At 50.5% G+C, this 17,181-nt stretch overlaps 1 protein-coding gene across 1 annotated transcript in view; it reads right to left on the reverse strand.

The window, feature by feature from the left end:
• Nucleotides 1-17,181, reverse strand: part of LOC116955558 (zDHHC palmitoyltransferase 14) — an 80,199-nt gene that overhangs the window by 9,110 nt on the left and 53,908 nt on the right. Inside the window, exons 5-8 of the mRNA XM_076053210.1 lie at nucleotides 15,317-15,365; nucleotides 12,185-12,287; nucleotides 10,775-10,884; nucleotides 8,468-8,567 (exon numbers count right to left, since the gene is read on the reverse strand). Coding sequence (XP_075909325.1) covers nucleotides 8,468-8,567; nucleotides 10,775-10,884; nucleotides 12,185-12,287; nucleotides 15,317-15,365 — 362 coding nt within the window. The remainder of the gene's footprint in view (nucleotides 1-8,467; nucleotides 8,568-10,774; nucleotides 10,885-12,184; nucleotides 12,288-15,316; nucleotides 15,366-17,181) is intronic.

The following is a 17,181-nucleotide window of genomic DNA, read 5'->3' on the forward strand; positions in this document are numbered from 1 at the left end:
CCCCGCCCTATTTAAGACCGAAACAGGAGAAGGATTTCTCCACAACTCTGTGGCTGTCACCCGATGATGCTGGTGGTGGTTGTTGTTGTAATTACTGGCAAAACGTCACGGTAATCGAATTGTAAACGTTGTCGTGGGTTTACTCTCCAACAGACAACCGGTGTGCTGCACTCGTAACGAATTGGCATATTTTGTTTACGTGACAAACGGTACTAATTGGCTGCGTGTCGGGTGGTGGCGGGTTTAATGACACATTTATATTTACGCGATGGAATCCAAAAACCTCTGTTATGGATAATATTGGTCGTGAAAGCCTACGACGTGTTAAACTACCCCGCAATGTGTCATGGAGGTTTAAAGCTCTGACTGACATAATACCTAGATGGTGTCAACGAGAAGAAGGTTATTACAAAACGTAATAAACATTTTCACAACTGCTTCATTCGGGGGGGGGGGACACGGGGACAGCCTTGTCTTAAACCTGACTGTCCTGGCCAAGCCGCGATGTTTGGGAGCTTTATTATTCCCCGAATGCATCACTTCAACGCTTTTTATGTGTTAACACACACACACACACACAAGATGTGGCAGCCGCGAGTAATATTTCAAACTTAAAAGGCTCGGCCTGTTGCAGAAGCCACGCTCGTGAAGCTCAACAGGAGAGTGAGAGCCACGGTGTGTAATCAACGAGAGCGCTGCTCTAAGCAACAACCCGCGCGAACCCAGGGCTTCCGCGGGAAATTAAAATCCTGAGACAAATGCGTGCAATAAACGTGGCGTCGCTTCGCTGTCGCTGCGTTCGCTCGCGCTTATTTCGTCCCGTGGCCTTGCCAATTGCTGTAATTCTCCAGAATGTAAGACGCTCTGAAAGAGTAAGAGACAAGCGCCCCACGCCTCCTCTGCTCCCCCAAGATTATGCCGGGTTTTAATAAGAAATTACAAATCCGAGTCACACACACACACGCACGCACGCACATGCACGCGCACGTCAGATTATAAGACGCAACACCCTAGTCTTTCGCCGTAGCATAGAGGAAAATAAAGTGTTTGCCTCATCACTCCGAGCGAATACGGTCAACAGCCCATCCTATACGAACCCAATACTGAAATTTAAAAAAACACAGCGAGAACTAGAGGGCCACACGATAGCATATATATTATATATCATCGTCGTCATTATAATCCTATATTATGTAATGTCCATTACATATCCAAAATCGTACGGGCTTTACGATTTGGAACAAAACTCGAAAGAAAAAAGAACCGCACGCATTCAATATCAATGTGCTCGGTGCGCCGGGATAACGGGAAAAGCAACGGTAGTAAAAGGCGCAGCCACGCAAGCTGAATTCCCGCGCCACCCCTGGCCGAAGGAACTCCCCACCGCTACCACTCGAGGGAGCTGCGGGGAGAGAGCCCCCCCCCCACCCCCAGCCCCCCCTATTAGAGACTGGAGGGTAAATAACCGAGCAGTAACCAAGCAAGCCGCGGGATACATTGACGAATCGCCAGCTCTATCGGCGAGAGTGGCGAGAAGGCTCAAAGTTGTCGCATTGCAAGTGATGTCATTTTGTCAAACTAGCTATAATACTTTTGCACTCAAACCCACCAGCGGGGGGGGGGGAGGGGGGGGGGCTGCCTAGTGGCGTCGTGTGCTGTGGTTGCAGCTTCCCGATTTTATAACCACAGCTGAAGTCAGTTTATTCCATACAGCTTCCCCTTCTCTCTCGGCCTGTCCTTAATTCTTACAAGGCGCCTTGAGATATCAGCAGATGGCGTCACACTAATAAGCGTACATTTGTATTACCTGTTCTGTGATTGGATAGAATCCGGTCACACGTAGCTTACTTATGGCCGAAACGAATTCACTACGTCACAAACGTATTGATTGCCAACATATATAGATGTGCGCGTAAGGGACGTATGGGTTGTCGTCTTTATCCTGTTCGCGAAGTAGGATTCTTTTTTTTGGGGAAGGACGAATACACTTTAAGCCATCTTATCGACGTTGCAACTAACTTTCATTCGAAAAAGGTGGCAACTTCGTCCATTCAAATACAATGCAGTGCAGAGCCTCAGTCACAGAGTCCACATTCACCACAACGGGGGCACAAAGAGTGAATCAATCTACGAATCCAATCGCAGCCTCAAACGACGAAGACGAAAAATCACTGAGGAGGGTCGGCGAATCGGCGATTTTTTTTTTTTTACTGGGGCTTGGAAATTAAAGGGTGGACGATCAGTTTCTCACTCCGGTCCGTGTGCTGTGCAGATGCAGAATCAATCATACAGAGCCCACCAGCAGAAATACTGCACAAGGATCACTCAGGCGAAGATCCCCCCCCCCGTGTAACCTTAAAAGACGGTCGGGGCAAGTGCTGTTAGCGAGCACCTATGAAGGCCAGCACGGCACACGGGGGGGTGGAGGGCCAGCACCACGCCCGGCCGCCTTTGTCTCCCCAGTGGCGATGTTTACGCATCCGCACCAGGTACTAAATTCGAGGCTGAGTCGACGTAGGGGAGGGCCCAGGACCGGTTCAGAAAAGTCACTGGTGTTGGCCGTGAACGGATATTGAACGCGGGTCGCCAGGTTAGTAGCGCAGCGTGCTAACCGCTGCACTACCGCTCCCCCATGCATTCCACACACAAACACACGCACACCCACATACAGACTGACAGATGCATTCCACGCACACCAGCTTGATAAATTATTCTAATCCCCTCGAGGTTCCCAAACATAACTCCTGACCCGGTGACACTATTACTCCAGACCAAGCCGTCCACCAAAGTCTAAATACTCCAAGAACACACACATGCATGTAACACCGATGCAGAGGCAATGATCCCCCCCCCCCTAAAGCCTTTGCAAGCTATTGGTGAAAGTGCTGTTAGCGAGCACCTATGAAGGCCGGCAAGGCGCACCTATGAGGGAGGGTGGTGGTGGGAGCAGCACCACTCCCGGCCACCTTTGTCTTCCCCAGTGCTGAAGTTTACACAGCGCACCAGTTACTCTTTTAAGGGCGAGTCGACCGAGCACGAGACCCAGGATTGCTTCAGGTATATCGCAAATGATGTTGGCCGTAGATCAGGGATTGAACACAGGTTGCCGGGTTCGTAGCGCAGTGCGCGAACTACTACGCAACTTAAGACAAAGATCCCCCATATAGCCTTAACAGACTGTTGGGGAAAAGTGCCCTTCAGCCGGAATGGCACACGAGGGGGTGGGTGGCCTAGAACCATGCCCGACTGCCTTTGTCTCCCAAGTGGCGATGTTTACACATTGCACGAAGTACTCATTTGAGGCCGAGTTGACCTAGTTATAGATATTATTTCCAAACAATAATAATGCAATGATAAAAAAAGAGAGATTGGGTTTGGCTATGTCCGATTTCCCTTCAGCTTTACATTATTATTCTTTATCATTAGAGATAGTGCATCTTAAGCAAATGTGATGGTGAACTCCTCATTCCGACGGCAGGCCCAGTCTATCCACGGGACGACTGCTGTTAACTTCCCACAAAGCGGTACTGATTTTATAGGCCACAGAAGGATGTGCCAAGTTGACCGGCAACAACCGGGACTTGAACCCATCGCCTTCGGATGGTGCGTCAGCTATTCGGCCCACAGACATCAACAGCCGAACACAATAACCTGTACTACACTGACCGTCGCTGTGAAGTGTGGCCAAACACCCGACACATGACCCTCTTCCTCATGGGGAGGGAGGGCCCCGGCCCCGCCCCTCCCCTCACCCCCTTCACACGTAGGCCACGAGGCCCAGACCAGGTAACCCACTTAGCGGTACCGCCTGAGGTGGTGCAACTCCGGCGGTGACAAACTTCTCTCCGTGGCCAGCGATGAGTGAATTACGCGATGGCCGTTTGAAATGAGCGCGGTCCCTGTGGAGCAATGCACCCATTAGCCGTAAGAATGAATCTGTATCGACTCTCGTCTCGCTACCTTTGGGTGGCGCGTGCATCTGCTATGGCCCACGGGACAGCCGGCAGCAGATTGTGCAAGTTACGGAGGAGCCGAATTGAACTATTGACACTAAACTAAAACTTTATTTTTTATTTTACCAGGTTAATGCCCACTGAGCTGTATAACGTATATCTCAGGAAAAGCCTGGCCACTGCATTGCTAGCTCAATGAAGTGGCTCATCGCGTGGATATTTATAGGAGCCTGGACATGTGACAAAGGGTTTTTTTATAGCTCATCGGATTCCTCGAGCACAAATAAAGATTCTTGAATGCATATTTCTAAATGCCGAGGGTAAAAAAACCGGATGACCTGGACAAAAATCCACGTGACCACGAGAACACGCAACATCCAAATACACAGCAGGCGTGGATAGGGTCTGGATCGAACCCACGACCTCCTATGTAACAGGCGAGGTAGTTAACGTCTCCTAGCCACCGTGCCGCCCGATTGAGAACCGCACCACTGACGGAACGGATAACGTTTCGCCCTGAAGCTACAAAGTAATTATATTCTTCGGGTCTTTCGATAGAGCCACGTAGATAGAAAAAATAATAAAAAATATCACGACGTTTTGATCGCAACACAAGCACCTGATGACGATTGCTTGCGTTGCGAACGAAACGTCGTGATATATATTTTTTTCTATATACGTGGCTTTATCGAAAGACCCAAACAATATGAATTCCTGCAGTCACGAAAGCTTTAAGTCTACAAAGTAATTGTTCGGCTAACCAATTCATCATTTGCCGTTTGAAACTGGTAAAACTATAACAGCCAGTCCCAGATGATAATCCGTTCCGTGGCCTTATCATATACTGTCATCCTCTTAGAGCAGCGTTACTGATGAATGTGTCTAGTCGGAAAACTTCACGCGGCTGTGCAAAGGCACGGAGAGGGCGGATACTGCGTCACTTCAGTTTGATGGCCAGGTCGCTTCTGAAAAAGAGCTGCGTAGGTCAGTGGGGGGGGGGGGTGGGGCCTTACCTGGTAAAATAAAATTTAAAAAACAGTTGCGTTGAGTGCAGAGCAGCAATGGATTCTGCTGCACTGCCTCACTGCGGAGGCTGTGGCACCCGTCTTTCGCGCAGGGCAGCCACGTCCGTAAAGGCGCAAAAATTCATGCTCAACCCCCGCGTAGCTTCCACGATCTGGCGATGTCGGGCACATTCTGGCCGATTCGGCGACGCTAACCGAATGGGTTCATACAATTTTTAAAAACAAACCGGGATTTTTTTTTCATTCTTGTTTTTTTTGTCACAGGAGGGTGAGGTCGCCTCGATGTTTTTTTGGCTGACTGGGGGGCCTGGCTTCAGGAAGGAGGTCATTCACCCGTTAGCTATTGCAACCCTTTTCAAGGAAACATTAGCCCAAGTTGATTTGTTTTGCTCACAACGAACATCCCCAGCTCTTGTGCACATCTGAACTGCGCGAGGGCCAGGCTTTCCCGGGCCGGGCCATGCCGTGCCAAACTATGCCATGGCCTTCCTCCGCACGTCCGACGAAGCACGGTTGACTACGTACGGAAAGAAGCTCAACGTACACACACACACATCCAGCCCGCTACCGGCTCAGGAGACCCCCAGGTTGTTTTTCCACTGCAGAAACCAACCGAGCCGTGCCGCCGACGTCACACGCAGCGACCGAGTCTGTTACTCCCCCCCGCCCCCCGCCCCGCCCAGTGGCCCTGCTTGGCCCCCCAACGCAGACTCGGATGTCTCCTCGCGAGGCCGGTGGTGTATCGCGCGGTTCGGTTTTTGCGGATCGGCACAGCAAAAACAGGCAGTGGAAAAACCACCCGTGCCGCTGCGCCTAGACGCTTGCCCAACGGAGGAAGGAGGCACTGTAGAGAGACACGCCGAGCTGCGGGGCCATGGCTCGTGGGCAAAAAAAAGCCCGATGCTTCCTCCGACGATCGCAAAGACTTTCCAATCGACTTTCAGGAGCGTCCACCGCAAATCGCTCCAGACGTGCCCACCGACGCCACCCGTCTAAAGGAAGACGACTGCGATGCGACGTCGTTTCTGCTGCTGCTGCTGCCCAACTCGAAGGTGACTTTCTTTCTCAAAAAACGCAGCATCCGCCCCCCCCCAACCGCAGTTTTGACAGCCCGAAGGACCACGCAGCCTAGGAGACCTCGACAAGGCGAGAGCTGCTCGCTTTGTCGGCTACGTCCGTTTTACTTTAAGCAACAACAAAAGGGAATTTGATTGATTTTTTTTTTATGAAAACCAGTGAAATCTGGCATTAAGGCTGCCGGGGATACAATGTTCTGCTGCAGATGTCACACAGATTAACCTATCTGTAAACCATTAAAGTGTTCGTGCCAGACGACCAAATACGTACTATAAGATTACATTTCAGTGAAAAAAAAGGTAAAACGACAAAAATTATTTGGCATCTAGTGGCCAAAAAAAAAAATACCAAACGAATCTCACAAACAGCTGCGTCGGGTGTATCTAAGCAAACGGATTTAAGCTTTCCCAACGTGCACCTGCATGAATTTACCCACAATTCCGGCTGATGCAAACAGTGGGCCAAGTGCCACCGCACGCCCCGCCCACCCCCACCACCGGTGGCCAACCAGCCAATCGCACGCTTTGGCACTGTGCCGTGCAAAAGGTGGGTGGTCGTCTCCGATTGGTCGGACTGCTACGCTGTACAATTTCACGATACGCCGATTATTGCGGCTTCAAATTACCGATCACTTTTTCGCGCGCGATTTTTTACGTATTTGAGTCCCGTTTTTGTGCGTTGCCGTGCTTGCAGTGTGCGTGATGACAACTTTAAAAAAAGTTCCTCGGCTGATGTTAACTCAACGCAAGTCTTCGAATCATGGCGACTTTTTTTGCGATCGGTAACATTTACAAAAGCATTTATGCTGCCAGTTAAAACAGAAACAATTAAAAGATCCACAACGCAAAAAATTCAAGATGTCACATGACCATCACGCCATCACTTAAGCGGGTAACAGTTAAATATTTGGAACTTTGATGACCATGTTTTCTAAATCGTACGTATGTGGATCAGGACGTAAAATATCAAATATAAATTAAACGAGTGTCGATAATCACGAGAAAACGATATTTTGCCGAATGAACGTTGACGTGATGATCGTGGTGTTTACACCGTGCGACGCACCGTTGTGTTTTCATATAGCGGCAAACCCTAGCGGAGATTGGTAGGATGGTTCTAGAACGAACGACAGAGAAATAAGATGGGAAGGGGGGGGTGGTGGTGGGTGGCTCTCTCGCCCAGTCCACAACAGCACACGACGGTTACGAATCGTTGCAACTAAAATATAACGCGCAATAATTATTCCGCGAGAAGCTCGAAGCACGTTTAGGACTGCTTGGTTTGTCTTTAGTTTGTTGTCTTTTGCCCGCACCTTCGATTTAGCACGGCTGGCTACGTAGGGTGCTAACGAAGTTCAACGCACATGCGTACAAGCAACATCCAGGCGCAGCCCAAGAGAGATTTGGAGATCCGACGAGTTCGTTGCGGGCGATTTGGTCAGAGGCAAACCAAACAGCAATTTGTCCGTCCCGATTATATTCCCATCGCGCTATTGACATGACACACTGGGACCAACGAATATATACTTTAGCACGTAGACTCTCGCGACGCATTTATATTCATGTGATCTAACCTAAAAACCTCTATTGTGGAAAAGATATATAATTTGGAACTCTTGACACCGAGCGTGTGACAATGCATTGCCTTTCAGCACGTCGCGTTTCTTACGCACTCTAAAATGATACAGAATCGAATTAATAAATCCCTTTGTACAAAGCCTAACGGGCGTCACCAAAGGCCTCTTTGCGTTGCGGGGGCGGGAGGGGGGGGGGGGGGGTCTCGTCCGTCTCGCTCTAGAAGGGCGCGCGCCGCCCCCGCTACCGGCCAAACTCACACGAGACTCTCCGACGGGGGTCACGAGATCAACGAGCGCATCACGAAAAGCGCTCGCGAGAGGGGACGACACGACGGAGCAGTGGCTGGGTTCAAAGTGCGCACACAGCGTTCTCCCCGCTCTCTAAAACGCCAACCGCCCCCCCCACCCCCCACGCCACCCATCCCGCGCCCAACCAACCCAGACCACAACTTCAGTGATTTAAAATAAATTGTGATATACCGACGAGCAACAAGTGTGTGTGTGTATATAAATAAATATACACGGCGCGAAGCAAACGCCGCGGGCGAGTAGAGAGTCGGAGCGACGGGTAAACTAAAACGTCGGTGGTGGATTTGTTTTTTTTGTTTACGAAGTATGGTGGCGTGGCTTTTCCAAAGAATAAAAGCATCCAGTGAATGCGATTTGTCCAGTCATCAAATCAAATTTAAAAAAAAAATGAAAGGATGCAAAATAATAACAACGACGACAATGAACAAAAACTACAATTGGACGATGTTAAGTAAGAATATTAAAACCACGAGGATGATTTTGCAGGCAGCAGCGGCAGGAGGACGCCGCTACGCTTCGGGGCCTACCATAGGCTGAGAGCTCGAGGAGCCCGAGGTGTTGAGGCCGTTGTGAACGGCGACCGTCTTCAAGGCGTCTTCCTCGATCTCTCCCCGCCGGTCAATTAAGCTGATTGAGACAAACACACGCAACCACACACGCACGCGCAGACACGCAGGCGCAGACACGCACGCACGCACACAAACACACGCACACAAACACACGCACGCACAGACACGCACGCTCACACACAAACACACGCAACCACACACGCAACCACACACGCACGCACAAACACGCAGGCACAGACACGCACGCACACACACGCACACAAACACACACGCACACACACAAACACACGCACGCACACACACGCACACAAACACACACGCACACACACAAACACACGCAACCACACACGCACGCACAAACACGCAGGCAAACACACACGCACGCGCAGACACAAACACACGCACGCACACGCACGCACACACACACACATACGGGCACATGTATATTTACACACAGGGCACACATATCTGTGGGACTTTATTTGGCAGTAAAATGTGAGGTGTGAAGATGCTCAAACACCAAATCGAAAGTTTTTTTGCAAGGCATCAAGTTTCTGCATTAACCCACACAAACTTGTGGCAAAACACGCAAACAAACATTCTCTGATAATTATTCACTGTGTAACAAAAACATATATTTTTTTTGTTCCTGGGTAGTAAGTGTTATTTCCTAATTGCTTATGCCTCAAAATTACAGAAGACGGCTATTATTCCACACAAACGTTGCTTTTGTGACCAGGACAGTGATATTTATAAATGTAGCAATTGTCAATGAGAGAACGTGGTGTGCATTTGTGTCATTCCTTCACATAAAGTCCTGGTCACAAAAGCAAAGTTTGTGAGGAATAATAATAATAGCCACTTTCTATACTTTTGAGGCTTAAGCAATTAAAAATTAACACTTACTACCCAGGAACAAAAGTCGTGTTACGCAGTGTAATATGTGCATTGTCTTTGAAACGGATTGGCCTACACCATAAACACACAGACAGATAGATAGATACACACAGACTTAAGACAAGAAAAATACAAAGATCTCCCCGTGTAGCCTGCAACAGACTGTAGGGGCAAGTGCTGTTAGAGAGCACCCTATGAAGGCCGGCACGGCACACGAGGGGGTGGGTGGCCAGCACCAAGCCCGGCCGCCTTTGTCTCCCCAGTGGCGATGTTTACTACACACCACACCAGGTACTCATTTGAGGCTGAGTCAACCTAGGGGATGGCCCAGGACCGGTGCGGATAATCGTCACCGGTCTTGGCCATGAGCGGGAATGGAACTCGGGTCGCCGGGTTCGTAGCGCAGCGTAGCGCTAACTGCTAAGCTACCCACACAGACACACAGATACAGACAAACTAAACTTTTCTAGATTTGAAGCTTTCGTGACTGCAAGGATCCAAACTCTTTGGTTCTATTCGGTAAAGTCACGTAGGCAAAAAATAAAACAACAAAAATCACGACGTTTCGGCCACAACACAAGCAGCCTTCATTAGGTGAAGCGACCAGACTGTCTCGAGGACAGCGCTGGAGTGAACACAGCCAAGCTCAAACCGCGACCTTTAAGCTTGTGTGTGAGGAATTAAGGTGCCTTGACAAAGGAATTAGCATAAAATTAGCATTGAATTGGCGGACTTGGCATGATGAACGGTGTAGAGGGGGTGAACATGTGCAGGCCGGCGAGGGGGGAGGGGGAGTTTACATATTGATGGTGTGAAAAGGGAATTTTAAGAAGCTGTGAAAGTTTGGAGTACCACTACTTGAAAAAATATACTGTACCATTGAAAATTAGTTTAATGTTTGGTTCGATTTAGAACATCTTTCCAATGGTTGCTTAATTTGAAACCATCTTCTCGGTTGAAATTGTGTCTGTGTTTGTAAATCTGAATTGCCTCGTGAACAAATCTACGTGACTTAACCAAATAGAACCAAAGAGTACAAACTAAACTACTAAACCATTTTTATTTTTACCAGGCAAGGCCCACTGACCCTATGCAGTTCTTTTTCAGGAGCAACCAAGGCTACCACAAATGATCGCGTGGAAACCTCTAGCAGCAGCCAACTACCCCCTGCACGCGTGGTGATTGCCGATTAAAAACCGTTGGGTGAAAAACCGGAGGAGCCGGAGAAAAATCCACGCTGTCGCGGAGAAAACACCCAAACCCCAAGTACACAGCCGGGAGTCAGGCTCGCGATCGAACCCACGACCTCCTGGCTCCTGCATACCAGGCTGGTGGTGGGGGAGGTGGAGGGAGCGGCGGGCTGCATACCTGGGAGGCAGGGGGCCGCACAGCACGGCGCAGCAGTTGGAGAAGACGTTGCCGTGGCTGAACGGGTTGTAGACATCCTTTCCTCGCTTGCTGGACCACGAGCCCTTGATCTACGCACGTGGGACGACGAGGAGGAGGAGGACGAGGACGGCTGAAAATTTGTAAACTTCTACGTTACATTTATATATATATACACACACACGTGGGACACGGCACGTTCATCGGTGTTGTTAAATAGTGCTTCGGGTTGTCGGGGAGGCGATTCAGCAGGTGCGGCGATGAAAGTGAGGTACACCCATGGGGTAGAGGGGGGGGGGTCAGGTGGCGGGGAAGGGCGGCCGCTTGATGACCACTTCAAAGCCTTCTCTGCACACGTCCGTGGCGCCGAGCCGGTAGTTGTTAATCTTAATGATGCATGTTTGCTGGACTTCTTTCGTAACCGTACGTAGCCAATCGTGCTAAATCAGAGGTGCAATGGAGTGCGGTAGTTCGGCGTGGCGGAGTGCGGTAGTTCAATGTGGTAGAGTGTGGTAGTTCAGCGTGGTGGAGTGTGGTAGTTCAGCGTGGTGGAGTGTGGTAGTTCAGCGTGGTGGAGTGCGGTAGTTCAGCGTGGTGGAGTGTGGTAGTTCAGCGTGGTGGAGTGCGGTAGTTCAGCGTGGTGGAGTGTGGTAGTTCAGCGTGGTGGAGTGCGGTAGTTCGGCGTGGTGGAGTGCGGTAGTTCAGCGTGGTGGAGTGTGGTAGTTCAGCGTGGTGGAGTGCGGTAGTTCAGCGTGGTGGAGTGTGGTAGTTCAGCGTGGTGGAGTGTGGTAGTGCAGCGTGGTGGTGGAGTGTGGTAGTTTAATGTGGTAGAGTGTGGTAATTCAGTGTGGTAGTGTGGTAATTCAGTGTGGTGGAGTGCGGTAGTTCAGCATAGTGGTGGAGTGTGGTAGTTCAGCGTGGTGGAGTGGTAGTTAAGCATGGTGGAGTGGTAGTTAAGCGTGGTGGAGTGGTAGTTAAGCGTGGTGGAGTATGGTAGTGCAGCGTGGTGGTGGAGTGTGGCAGTTCAGCGTGGTGGAGTGCGGTAGTTCAGTGTGGTGGAGTGCAGTAGTTCAGCATGGTGGAGTGCGGTAGTTCAGCGTGGTGGAGTGCGGAAGTTCAGCATGGTGGAGTGCGGTAGTTCAGCGTGGTGGAGTGCGGTGGTTCAGTGTGATGGAGTGTGGTAGTTCAGCGTGGTGGAGTGTGGTAGTTCGGCGTGGTGGAGTGTGGTAGTTCAGCGTGGTGGTGGAGTGGTAGTTCAGCGTGGTGGAGTGTGGCAGTTCAGTGTGGTAGAGTGTGGTAGTTCAGCGTGGTGGTGGAGTGTGGCAGTTCAACGTGGTGGAGTGTGGCAGTTCAGCGTGGTGGTGGAGTGTGGTGGCGCGGCGTGGCACTCACGTCTTCGTTGGTGGTCTGGTTGGAGGCCACCAGGTAGGTGTGGAACCCCGAGAGTCCGATGATCGACCACACGGAGAAGAAGCAGACGACCGCTTCCAGCACAGTGCGGTCCCCGTCGTGGTCAAGGCCAACAACAGGGGGCGAAGACTCGTGGCCAACTCGCCAACAAAGCCCAAGGGCACCCCCCCCCCCCGACGGCGGGGCTGTTTGGGGGGGCACACCACGAATGCCGTGGACTAAAAAAATATATTTCATTTCAACCCACGTAACTTTACCGAAAGAACCAAAGAGTACGGAATCCTGCAGTCACGAAAGCTTCAAATCAACATTCTTCAACAAATCGCCCGCTGAAGTAGTGACCACGAAACGACCCGGGGGTGGGCGTTTGGGCAACGTGAAGATTGCCGCGGATTTAATTTTAATGCATCGGGAAGGCAGGGAGAGAAACTGCGACGGGCGCCGCCGTCGGCACATCGCAAGCGGCAATAAATACGCAAAGCAAAAAAGAGAGTTCGCCACTACAGACGGGACGGTTGCGAGCGGAAGAGTCGCATTTTATTCTCTCCCAGCGGCAACGCCCTTGAGAGGTTTGATTTTCCCCTATCAAATCCGAGCAGTGGCTTGGAGACTCCGAGCGTCGCCATCGTCAGTTCGTGATCAATCCACTGCTGGATGAAGTTACCCCCCCACGCCCCCCACCCCATCCCAAGCCAACGCCACCCCCCCCCCCACCCCTCCCGATCCCGTGATGCAACAATCCACACCGCGGCCGCTCCATATCCCCAGTTGACGTCGTACTCGTGAGGCATTCCATCCCTTGGCTATTACACGCAAAGTGCTTGTCGCAACTGAACTACGATAACTCGTTGACCTCGTCAAGAATCTATAAACCATCATCACGTAAACTCCGCTCATCCTCACAGCAGCAGCGGCTTTTGGCTCGGACATCGAACAAAGGCGATGGTCACTGGCATCATCACGCCCGGCGCTTTCAGATGCGCTGCTTCTGCGGCCGTCTGGAACGCTCTTTCCTTTACTGGAGCTGTGGATTTAAACTCTCTTCTTCATACCTGCTTTTTGTGTTTAGTTTTTTTATCCTTCCCCCGCACCTCCGAATAGCACGGTTGGCTACGTACGGTTCCAAAGTATTCTTAGTTGTGAGAATTTTTTATTGTTTTATATATATTTTGTTATTTTGTTGTTTCTCTTCAACGTGACTTTACCGAAAAAACTAAGAATATGAATTACTGCAGTCACGAAAGCTTTAAATCAAAATTTGGTTCCAAAGTAGTTCAACACACGCACATATTATTACTGCACGCACGCCATGAAATATATTGCCAAGTCCAAATGTTCTACGCTTTGATAAAATGTTCACTACTTTGTACTCTACCGTTTTATCTGTGTTTGACATTGCAATATTTACCTTTCAACTGTTGACCCGGGAGGGATTAATTTGTCTGCCAGAGATAAGCGCAGCACTGGACACAAACCCCATGCGACTGCTGCAGCTCCGGGCATCTCGCTCTGGCCAACCCGGGGATGATAACGTGTCGGATAATGCCCCCTCCCCTCCCCTTCTCCCATGGCTCACGCAATTAAGCTACGTCGGAGTGTCTCGGCAACTAACGAGATTGCGTCTGAAGGGTTTCGGATTAGGATTATTCCACGCGCGCGCGCGTTCGTAAAGGAGACGTCTTCGCGAAGTTGACATTTACCCGCCGGCTCGCCACATCTGAGCATTCTCATCTCGAACTGGAAATCAAACTAAACTACTAAACTATTTAGATGTTTCCACATAAGGTCCATTGAGCTATACACCTCTTTGTCAAAAGCGACCTGGTCACAAATGATAGCTCAACGAAGTGGCTTTTAATAATAGGGTTTTTCCCCTTTTATCTGGCAACAATACTGAAACCTTTTTACAAGGATTCATGTCTGCATTAACCACAATACCTGCAGTCAAAATGCAAACAAAAAACATTTTGACTGCAGGTATTGTGGTTAATGCAGACATGAAACCTTGTAAGAAGGTTTCAGTTTTGTTGCCAGAAAAAAGGGGAAAAACCCTATTATTACATTTTGGTACTGGCAAAGGAGGTCTAATGATGAAGTGGCTTTTATCATCACATGGACATTCCTAGCAGGCAAATGCTCCAAACGCGTGATGCGGATTCTAAATGTGGAGGGTAAAACCGGAGGACCCGGAGAAAAATCCACGCCACGTTGGGGAGAGAGACACGCACACTCCAAATATACAGCAGGCGTCAGGGTCGGGATCGAACCCACGACTACCCGTAGTCCAGGCGAGGTAGTTAACATCTCCTGGCCACTGTGGCGCCTGCTCGCCACGGCACGAACGACGTGGGGGGTTTGAAACGGCCGCCCGTGAGAGGGCAAGGCACGGCGAGAGTCCCTCGCTTCGCGTGCGACGGTGTCAACACCGCGACGCATTGTCGCCATGAGGTTCGCCACGCACGGTGCGAAAGAAGTCCAACGTACGTACACGCGCACGTACACAACACGGGCGGTTATTCCACTCGGGAACACGTTCCGCGCGCCCGTGATAACCGCGGAGCGCACGCACTACCCCCCCCCCCCCCCCACCACGCCTCGTCATAACGCGGTTACTGAGCGGTCAACAACGGACTACTTTATATTCTTAGCTCTTTCGGTAAAGTCACGTTGAAGGGAAACAATAAAATAATAAAATATCTATATAAAACGTGACTTTACTGAAAGAGCTAAGAGTATGAATTACTGCAGTCACGAAAAGCTTTAAATCAAAATTTAACGGACTACTTTCTTGAGCAGGCCGGCTGAGCGGTGCGAAACGTACAGGCGGAATGATACAGGAACAGTGACGCGGCGGCGAACCCTCATCTCAGACCTTTGTCCCGCCATGGGACGATGCGATTAAAAATTTGAACGTACAAAGGCGATTCGAATTTGCATCGTTTTTTAGTCACTTACCTGTGCCACGTGATGCACGCAACACGGCACCGTGCTGGGACGCAGCATCTCCATGCCAGGGCCGCGGCGCCTCAAACAGGGAGGTGGTGGCAGGGGGAGGGGGGACGCAGGAGGTGGGGGGGGTCGGGCCCACGCGGGCTGACGCCACAGAAAGGATATCTCGCAGGGCTGTCCTTGAGCGCGTTCAGAAAGCCGTCGCGTTGAGACACTGCGGGACGAGAGAGGAGAAGGAATGCGCAGGGCGGACATGGGGAGGGGGGAGGTCAGGCTGCCGCTATCGCAAACCCCCCACCGCCCCATTTGAGAAGCGGGGCCCCAGGCCGAGAATGTCAAAGTGCGCGCAAACGGTTATTTGTACACACGGCGTTGCGCGTGTTCACTGCTTTGTCGTCGAACCGTGGTTGGATGAATCGGGGGAGGAGAGGGGGGGGGGTTTCTTTGACCATACTTCCCCACGCTGGTCAGCGTTGTGTTGGTGAAACGTGGGCGGTATGGAGGTGTGGGAGAGGGCAGTTAAAGTGTCGGGTCACCAATGGGGGTTTGCTGCACTACCCTCTGCCGACCCGCACAGTAGTCGCGCAGCTTTTATTAAAACGAAACTATATTTTTTTCGATTTAAAGCTTTCGTGACCGCAAGGATTCATCTTCTTTGGTTCGTTCGGTAAAGTCACCACGTAGAATGAGAATAAAATAATAAATTGATAAAATAAAATAACACAATAATATTCTCACGACGTTTCGGCCACAACACAAGCGGCCTTCATCAGGTGAAGGGACGAGACTGTCACTCCAGCGCTGTCCTCCAGACAGTCTCGTCCCTTCACCTGATGAAGGCTGCTTGTGGTGTGGCCGAAACGTTGTGAGAATTTTATTGTGTTATTTTATTTTATCAATTTATTATTTTATTCTCATTCTACGTGACTTTACCGAAAGAACCAAAGAAGATATATATTTTTTTATTTTACCAATGTAAGGCCCACAAAAAGCCGTGGAGGTAAAAACTCGGAGGACCCGGAGAAAGATCCACGCGACCACGTGGAGCGAGTAACGCAAACACCAAATATACAGCAGCAAGCATCAGGGGTTGGGATCGAACCCACGACCTCCTGTATACCAGGCGAGGTAGTTAACATCTCCTAGCCACCGTGATGATGGCGAGAGAGAGACACGCAAACTCCAAATATACAGCAGCAGGCGTCAGGGGTAGGGATCGAACCCACGACCTCCTGTAAACCAGGCGAGGTAGTTAACATCTCGCCACCATGGCGCCCTCTCGCACCTCCGATTAGCACGGTTGGCAACGTACGGTGCGAAAGAAGTTCAACGTACACAAACTCTCTGAACATTCCTCAATTAGGTTGTCTTGTCAAAATTCATTTCAGTTTTGTCAGCGCCCGATTTCAGGTGACACTCAAAGGAATAAAAATCGATATCAACAATGACAGCAGTGGATAAAATATTAACTTAACGAATAAACAACTAAAACGCTTTCATGCCAGCGTTAAAATGAATTAATTGACCCTGTGTGCCCTGACTTTCGGGCCAGCCTGCACATGCAGGACACGTGTGTGATTGTGTTTGGAGCGGTAGTGGTTAGCGCGCAGCACTACGAACCCCGGGGACTCGAGTTCGATTCCCGCTCACCGCCAACACCAGTGACGAATATATGAACCGGTCCTGGGCCTCCTCTAGGTCGACTCAGCCTGACACGAGTACCTGGCGCGGCGTGTAAAAATCGCCACTGGGGAGACAAAGGCGGCCGGGCACGGTGCTGGCCACCCACCCCCCTCGTGTACCATGCCTTTCATAGGCACTACTCGCTAACAGCGCTTGCCCCTACACAGTCTGCTAAAGGCTATACGGGGGACCTTTGTCTTTTTGTGCATACAAAGGAACGCTCGGGCACACTCTACACTCTGGAAGAAAAGGAGCCCCCCCCCCCTCCTCGCACACCCCCGTTCCAACAATGCACATTCAGTCCAGCACTTCACGCGGCAATCTACTCACGGGCCATATTTCCGCAC

Source organism: Petromyzon marinus, chromosome 60 (assembly GCF_048934315.1).
Source record: "Petromyzon marinus isolate PM22_M1 ecotype Great Lakes invasive population chromosome 60, UKy_Petmar_22M1.pri1.0, whole genome shotgun sequence".
NCBI lineage: Eukaryota > Metazoa > Chordata > Hyperoartia > Petromyzontiformes > Petromyzontidae > Petromyzon > Petromyzon marinus.